At 39.2% G+C, this 9210-nt stretch overlaps 1 protein-coding gene across 3 annotated transcripts in view; it reads left to right on the forward strand.

The window, feature by feature from the left end:
* LOC103144556 (protein turtle homolog A-like) overlaps positions 1–7954 on the forward strand; it is a 55964-nt gene extending 48010 nt beyond the window's left edge. Inside the window, exons 18-21 of one of the 3 annotated variants that reach the window (XM_007561603.2) lie at positions 824–860; positions 1082–3145; positions 3976–4049; positions 5090–7954. In XM_007561603.2, the coding sequence (XP_007561665.1) occupies positions 824–860; positions 1082–3145; positions 3976–4049; positions 5090–5253 (2339 nt within the window). In that variant the 3' untranslated portion in view covers positions 5254–7954. Of the gene's footprint in view, positions 1–823; positions 861–1081; positions 3146–3975; positions 4050–5089 lie in introns of those variants that run through there. The other 2 variants (XM_016676155.1, XM_016676156.1) reach the window with 2 other exon arrangements.
* The last annotated feature ends 1256 nt before the right edge of the window (positions 7955–9210 follow it).

Consider the following 9210-nt stretch of genomic DNA (forward strand, 5'->3'; position numbering starts at 1 on the left):
TACCTGTTCATATTATATTTCATAGGTGTAATTTTAGATGAAGCCACATGGTGTCACTTTTGGCTGTAATTTAAAAAGAAAACAGTGAGGTGAATCTGGATAATTTCCCACATGACAAACAAGAAGAGAACAGTAGGAGAGAGCTGGAGCAGAACACAACTTCCAAAGATGTACATTTGTGCCCTCAACATTTTTCTCCAGAAGACTTGGAGTCATTTGTACGAGCAAAACTCGGCACTGGAAGCTCTTTTAAGTGCTAACAGAGCTCTGTGCCAGTAGCGGGGCATAACGGGGCACTACTGGCGCCCCGTTACGTTCAGACCAGACACAGAGCTATAGCAGTACTTACTGGATCACACAGTCAAACCTGAAGTACGTGTCACTCATTGTTTCATTTACAAAGCTGAAGGCAGCAGCAGTAAACACCAGCTGCTACGGCCAACTCTGTCCCTCTTCCTCTGTTTGGTTCTCCTCATCTTCATCACCTCTTGTGATTTTTACATTCCCATCGATTTCAACGCACTCCAGTTCAAATTGAAAAGACATTACTCATGCTGTTTTGGCTGGACCCAGCCAGGCAGTGAGACATCATGCATTGCAGCGTGAACAACATGTTCCTGTGACAATATTTTATTAACATTTCTAAAAACTAAATAACCTACAGTATTATTACTGTATTCTTACAACTAAAATATTTCTCAAATAAAGTATACTGTTAAAACTAATCATGGATCCTTCTAATGGACTCTTGATGGGGTTGATTGGTTTTCATTTCCTGGTCAGAAAGTCATGCACCATCTTACACCTCATCCCTCCCTTTCAGAACCCCTTCCTGCCATCTATAAGTGCTCCCCATCAATGTGAGTACCCCTTTATCACTCCACTGCAATATTAGACAGTAACCTTTCCTTTTTCCTTCCTTTGTATGTGCTGAAAATGCCAACAGGTTTCTGTTTCATCTTCTTATCTCCCTCGCGATGATCTATCCAAGCTCCTGGCTGAGCTTAAATGCAGTCAGTTTTTCTTCCACTTACAAATCTCTCTCCTCTGCCCTTCCCCATCTTTCCCCTCACTCTCACAGTAAGACTTCAGGCTCCAGTAGTCCAGACAGTCTGTTGAAGAAAAGCCTCCTCCCAGCCAGCTCCCACTACCCCACAATCTCTTCTACCACTTCCTCCTCTCAGACGGACTGCTCCAATTTGAGCACAGAGAATAGGCGCAGGACTCTAGAGCCAACCTACAGCAGAGGCCGCCTTACCAAGACAACTTCTTTAATTTCTCCCTCCATTGAGTTGATCTCTAGAGGTCCGGATGGCCGGTTTGCAGTTGGTGACTATGACACATTAAGTGTTAACAGCAGAACAATTTCCAGAGCCAAAAGATCTGTGTCACTCCACTTGGAAAAGGAGGACAAGAAAGACCTGCCGTGTGTGCTTTCTGTTGACGTTCCTCCGTTTAAACTGGAGGGTGATTCAAGTCAAATGCGCAGCTTGGGTCAACTCCCGCCACTTCAGGAAAACTACATTGTTTCGCCTGATCAGAACAGCTTGTACTCAAACACCAGTTTTTGCACCATGCCTTGTCTCAGCAGAAATACTGGACTGCCTCCAGTATTTCCCGTCCTCCCACATCTCCGAGCCAGCATCGGTCAGCCTTCAACAACAGCGAGCAGCTTGGTTCTCCAAATGGAACATGAACGTGAGAAAGGGAACCTTAGTCGGTGTCTGAGGCTGGCACAGGAGAGAGAAGAAATGGAAAGGGAGCTTCGGTTGTACACACTAGAAAGAAACTCCATGAAAGTCAAGACAGAGCAAAGAGAAACAAGCAATGGGGACGAAAGTGTTGAGAGTCTTATGTGGGAATACAAAAGCAGGACCTTGCCAAACATTTATCGTCACGTTGGTAAGGAGAGATCTAGATACCTTACATCGTCCTCAATCAACTGGGAAGCCCATCCTTATGACTCAAGTTCAACTTTGAATCCAATCAGAGATCATTTGAATACATCTCCCCCTTCCATTCCTTCTTTTTCTCCCTATTTTCTTGAGTCATTTAATAAGAAACCCAATGGTGTCCGCCACTCTTTTGTTGACACCTCAACTCTCCCTCACCAGAGGTGTCGAGTAGATCCATCACAAGGCTACGATAGTCCAAGACGATTCTCATCCTTTGACCCCCAAATAAGTCACTCATTCCACAATCCACAAAAAGAAAACATTCTCAGTAATGGCACAATGTTTCACAGCAACAGAAACACTCCAGATACAGTAAGAGACTCTACAAGATTGGACGAAATGCTCAGTGAACCATTTGGTTCAGTTGGCAAAGAGTCGTATGTCGAGATGAGCGTAGACGAGCCGGAGTACGAGTTGCCCACGTTGCAACCTGCGAAGCCCATGTTACACCACAGGATTGCCTCTCATGTTCAACATGGCTGCTCGCTGTCTCAGAGAAGCAGGCATGAAGATATGAAAAGAAGCACAAGCTTCAATTGCAGCAGGAATGCTTCTGTCAGCAGCTTTGACATGGCCCATCACGGTCAGCAAACCTCAGGACCAGAACACTGGAGAGCTAGGACCCGAGGTTCCAAAACCTTGGACCGCAGTCAGAGAAGTCAGAGTCTAGACTTGAGGAGACAGAAGAAGAGTACCTTTCTCACACCATCCGCATGGGTAGAGTCACTCAGCCAAGAGGACTGTTCAGTTGAATTGTCTCATACAAGTACCAAAACTGAGCAACAGTTCTCAACTGCTGCGGGTCCAACTCATAGTCCAAATCCTGATGTGCCCCATTACCGCCAACCTAGCCCCTCAGCTGACACTGCCAATCATCCAACTCCCAATCAGGGCACAATGAAGGAATCGGGTTATATTGTCAGCCTGAAGGAGGTTTCCACATACTTGCCGCCCATCAGCAACGACTTGGAGGCAGTGGAGGTGGACTCGGGAGGCTACGAGGAAGTGGCAGACTCTGGTGGCAGCTACAGTAGCTACGCTAGCAGCGGCCGCGGCAGCATGGAGACTGCTAACGGGCATATGCCCTTGTCTCACCTGTCCCCAACGCTGACAGACTCACCTGTGACTGCAGAGGACTCTCAGGGGGGATCAGACCACAAGGAAGGTGGACAAACAGAACCAAAACGAAGGTGATGAGTCACACCGACTTACTGAATTTTGGTTTAGTTGAAGACGATGTCAGGGATTTTAGATAATCCTCTATGGTCACCATCAATGTGAGCCCATTACTCATCAAATGTCTGAAATGTCAATAACTGGTAACTGAATAGAACAAAGCACATTTCAGAATATAATTCAGAAAAGGTTGTGGATAGTGGCTTTACATGCAAATAGTAAGCTTAGCATGCTGATGTAAAAGCTATTATGCTTTAGTGCATTTAGGATCTATTATAGGCAACCTAATAATACGTACTAAAGTTAATACATCATGCTTAGAAAAATGTTTTGGGTTTTTTTGCTTGTTAAATTTTGCCTCCTGGTGTTTGATAGAGCTAACAAAATGTCAATTTTATCATGCTAAAGCTAAAATTAGCATGAAATATGATGGATATAACAGCTTTAGCATGGCAGTATATACAAATTTTGTTAAATACTGCAATTAAATAAGTCACTCCTATAATAGTGACAATACTAAAGCTAACATAAACATGCTAAAGATAATTGTGCTAAAGTTAGCATTTATAATGCTAATGTTATAGTACTTAATCTAATATAAGCAGAATAATTAGTATACAATGCACATTTAGTCATGCTAAAGAATTGTCTTCCAATTTATTATGCTAAGGTAAACGCTAGCATACTAATTCCAATGAAGTGATTGTTAGCAAGCTAATACTAGGGCTATCATGCTAAATCTTTCAAGAGTTCACTAATACTAATTCCCAACCAAAAACTAATGTAAAAAAAGTAAAGCATGCTAACACTAGCGCCTGCGGCTAATGTTTTTGTTCCTCTTTAGGAGGCAGTGTTCGGTAGATGAGAATTATGAATGGGATGCTGGTGACGTCTGCTCACGGCCTGGAGAAGAAGATGGTGAGAATTTTAATTTTCTAGATTGTAAATTAATGTTTTAAAGCAAAATTACCCAAATTATCTGCTTAATAGATTAGTTAGTAGATTTTTATACTTATCCACATAGTAGCTCTGTTTCACTGTTGTCACCTAAACTGTGTACTTTATAATATTAATCTTTCTTATTTTGTATTTTTGTATTATGCAGCAAATTTACATTATTACATGCTGTTATTTAATTTTACTAATTTTTGTAGTTTTATATTTAAAGCCTCACCTCCAGTGAAATATCTACAGTAAATTCAGAATGAAATATTGACATTTAGATTAATTGATCAGGTCATGAGTATGGAAAAGAATATAAATTATGTTGCAAAAATAAGTCCAAAATGATTAAAAATATAGAAAAAGTACATTTTAGGTGACGTATTTGGATTTATGTTGACCTTTTGAAGTTTTGAGCATGACATATTAAATATTTTACCTGGTGCTATGTTTAATTTTTACACATTTCGAAATGGCAACCAAAAAAATTTGAAAGATATTAAATTTAAAAAATGAAACAAAACACCAAGACCTGCATGACGTAGTGAGAATTTCATATCAGGGTAAAAAAACCCCGCAATTACAAGCATAGAAATTCTGTCCCTTTGGCTGTGGTTTAAAATTCCTGTTTAAACCACAGCTGTAATAAAAGTAATATTCTTAACCAATAACAATGGCTCTAATATGTTCTTTAACTTTCACCGTTTGTCTTATTGAAGTAGCTTTGGATTGTGATGGAAGCCAACATTTAAAAAACTAATTTCTACAAAACTTTCTTCTGCCTGGGTGACATTTGTAAATATATATCCTTGAACAAATTTAGAGAAAGGTCAGGTCTCTCTTGGATAAGTCCGTTTTTAATATCCAGCCCTTAAACTGTGACTGTTTCTCACACATGGATGTTCACCATCAAGGAGATGAAATTTATACATCAAATACCAGCTGAGGTAAAAAAAAAAAGAATGAAAATTCACAGCTTGTAATTTCACAAACTTCTTTTCCTTTTGTACCTGCAGGCGTTCTCCCACCACCGAACCCACAGAAGCTCGCTGCCAACAGGAGCCGTCCCAGCATGCCGCGCTGCGAGAAAGCACAGAAACGTTCCCCAGCATTCGCGTCGCTGCCGGGGCATCAAAGCAGGCGCTCTGCTGAGCCAGAACCAGACGCCGTGCTGTTCTGACAGCGCCGCCGCTCGCCTCATCTCACCTGGCGCTCCGGGTGACAAAAGCTCACGCTGGAGAAAGTGAGCTCTTCTGTGATCAACCTCATTCTTTTTTTATTTAATTTTATTCCAAGAGTGGATAAAAGATGACCAAAGACGAGAGCTTTTTTTGGCAGGTTTGGTCTTTTTTAGCACAGAAATTCACATTTTATCTAATTATGCTTAGCATTTACTACAAAGATTACAAATCCTTTTGTTTATTTTGCTAACTGTGGATGAATCATCTAGTAGGATTTAGACAAACTCTCATGCTGTGAGATTCAGCAATATGCACTGAAACAAAGAAAATACTTTTTTTTTCCCAGCTAGTATTGATTTGCTCACTAGGGAGAACGAATAGAGCATTAAAATGTAATTTCTTGTTCTTAAATATGGGAGAATATAAATAACATGAGGCAGTAGCTGCGTTTCCGTTACAAATGTATGCAAAACTTTGTCAAAACTCCACAAAAATGTGGAATACGCTACCACGAATGTTTTCTTTATAGCTAAAATCTTGTCTTGCCTTGTGTATTGAACCTATGTGTACAATAATATTAAACAAACTACATGGCAATAGCGCCCAATAAGCAGCTAGCAGCTGTTAGCAGCAGTTAGCATGTGTAAAATTAAACATAGCTAAAATGTACAACATTATTAACAGTTAAAAACGTAAACAAAACACAGCAAAATTACTTATGAAACACTGTATAATACTACATTTGTCTAAAATATGTGTTCAAATATACCTTGAAAGAAAACCCAGAGCTGATCCTAAAACGTACAACGGTTACCGACGGCAACAGAAACGGGGCAGAAGTGTCGGCTACTGGTTACTATGGTAACCACCAACTGCCAAGAGCAGCGTAACAGAATTTAAAACACAATAAATGTCTGGAGAAAATAACTTGAGTCCTTTTTGCACTGCACAGCCAGACCTGGGTCGACCCGGGCCGGTCCAGGTTAAAAGCAGGGTTGATCGTTTTTGCATTAGCACTTCCAGCCCGGTACCACCCGGCTCCCTGGAACCCCGAGAGCTGCGGTGCCAATCAGGCCAGCCAGATCAGGTCGGTTTGGAGTTGGCTGTTGATTGGTTCACTGGCTGTGGAGGCGGGACAAAGACCAGATCGCTGGATCAGAGAAGCACTAGACTTTCTCGATGGCTGTCATTTCATTATGCTGCATCTATAAATTCCTGTCATAATCTATTCTTACCCTACACTGGGGTTACATTCGCCTCTTCAGCCAAAGGTTTTAATGGTAAATGTAAATAACATTTCTCCAAATGAACCAATCAGAAGTCGTTTAGGCTGTAAACGAGGCGTCGCTCCAGCCGGGAAATCCCGCCTGCTGCAGCGGTAGTTCAGCTGGCCGCGAGTCCAGCTCAATGCAAAACGACCAGGGCCAGAGCACCAATGGGACCGGGTCGAACCGAGCCGGGCCGGGCCCTGCAGTGCAAAATGGACTTTACTGAACTTACTAAACAAAATGAATTCAAAGTATAAATCAACACATTTTGACACACTTTACATCTATCACATTACACGCTAATTAGTGTTAGCTTTTCTGTAAATCAACTCTAAATTATTCAGGGAAAATTTCAGAAATATTTGGCAATGCAGTCGAGTCCCAGTGCTACTTGACACACTGTTGGCTATAGCATTTACAAACCAGCCAATCAGGGAGCGGCATTTATTTTCTTCACCTATAATTGGCTTATAAAAAAGGAAGTAGTAACGGTGCTAAAACAGTTTCCACTGAGCATGTTAAAGCACATTAAGCATATTAGGCGTTCGAACTACTAAACAGGCAGGTATAAGCATTTTACAGGAGGTTTGAAGTATTCGTGGGCTCTGTATGGTGGTATGAGCTGAATGCGTCATCCAGGAATAAATCAGAATAATTTTATCTGTTTTCAGGTTTTGGTTTGAATGATTTCATAAAACTGGTTAAAAAAAGTTTTTTCTTTTCTCTCTAATTAATTTTAATCAACTCACCGGGTTTCCTATTTGTCTAACCGTTTTTTGGTTTTATCGCCTGTGATTTATTGTTGATATATTAAAAGATGTGAATATTTTTTTAATAAAAGGATAAATCAAGGCCAAAAACTAATTAACTATACATGAATCCTCATGAGTTTCTGATTCATCTGCAGAGGCAAGAATCAATTTGCGTAAAATTTAATTAATCGAGAATATTGTAGTGTTTAAAAAATCGTCAAGCTTTTATTGTAATTATAAGGTTTAGACGTGTAAGAGGTGTAATCCTTTACACAGAGGATTAATTATGCTTTTTATCCATTTTATTCCTTTCTGTTAGGTTTTCATGACATCTAAGAAATTGAAAAGAAATGTAGAATAAAGATGTATTTTTTGCAAGAGATGTTAAATTTATGACGGTTTCTTTTTAGAACGAGATACTCGATTGAATGTTACAGGTTTTATTTTCAGGAAATATATTGTCATTTTCTAAAAGTTCTGGTTAAGAAAAACCTCAAAAGGAATTTAAAATTGTAAATTCAGCATTTTAATTTGGTAGAAAAGACAAATTTGTTGTAAATAGATGGCATTAAAGTATGAAACAATGGCTGCCACTTTGTAGGTTGGAGATCTGAGCCGACTTTTATGCTTTTAAATCAAAGTTGCTGTATGTTTGTTAAAAATTAAAGTATGTTTTTATATTTTGAAATTGTCACGAGCTTCATTTCATGTAAGTTCAAACAATAACAGGAGAACATCATTAGAATATTTTAAAAGTAGAAGTCTGTGTTGATTTGCATCGCATCACAATCCCGCCACGTTTAGCTCCGACTACACAAACATTGCTGTTAGCTTAGCTTTCTTTTCATTAGCTTCCTTCATGTCCTGTTCACACAAAAGTCTGATTGTGTTCGTATTAGTAGTTATGAACAGTCACATAAATACACAAATTTGAGCAAAAACAAATCAGAATTTAATCATGCTAAAGAAATGTCTAGCATGCTAATGCTAGTATTGTGCTAAAGCTAACATAAACATGCTAATACTAACGCTAAGGACAATGCAGTTGTGCTAAAGTTAATGTAAAGCTAATGTTATAGTGCTTAGGCTGATATAAGCAGGATAATTAGTATACTAACAATATTCATCAGTATTGTTGGTAGTTAAAAATACTGATGTTAGCCTTAATATTGTGCTAAAGTTAACATGCTAGCATTTTTATGCTATAATGCTGTAATAAACCTCTGTGAAGTGAGTTTTTGCAAAAAACAAAAGTTCCTGCAAATCTTTTTAACTGTCGTTTGTTGTTGCGCCTGCTGAGCGGCCCTTTAATAAAATCCGTCACTGCAACCATTTGTGACAATGCTGACCTTTTAAGGGAACAGAAAGAAAAATTCAAATTGGATACTATTACCTGTGCTGCAGCAGGCACTCGGTCATTTTTAGCCATTCAGACGGTGAGGAAGAGGAGGAGATGATGATGATGATGATGCAGTTCAGCGTCGCACGGATCGTCATGTTCACTTCAACAACTTTGTGCTCTTTTGTTAGTGATCATTTTAGGCTTTTAGTCGCCTAATAATCATGAGGGAGTCGTCAAAATGGCTAAAAAAGACTAAATTTGTGAGCCGCCTGAATCTTTGATTAACACAAGGACAATTTAAGAGTTTTAATTTAGTCAACACTTTAAAAAAAGGTTGTTTCAAAATGAAAACATGTTTATTTTAAGGAGAAGCAAGAGACGGGGTCAAGTGGTATTTTATACTCAAAACAACCAAGAGAATTAGATTAAAACGTATCAAATAGTAAAAAATAATTAAACACCTAGAAATGCCTTCAACAACCCAGTTTAAATGTTTAAAACAAGAATTTGCAAACAGTTATGATAATTATTGTCTAACAGTGAAATAATTTAGAAATGAACAGTTTTAGTCATATTTACTATATGAAATGGCTC

The sequence above is a fragment of the Poecilia formosa genome, unplaced genomic scaffold (assembly GCF_000485575.1).
Source record: "Poecilia formosa unplaced genomic scaffold, Poecilia_formosa-5.1.2 Scaffold129, whole genome shotgun sequence".
Classification (NCBI taxonomy): Eukaryota; Metazoa; Chordata; class Actinopteri; order Cyprinodontiformes; family Poeciliidae; genus Poecilia; species Poecilia formosa.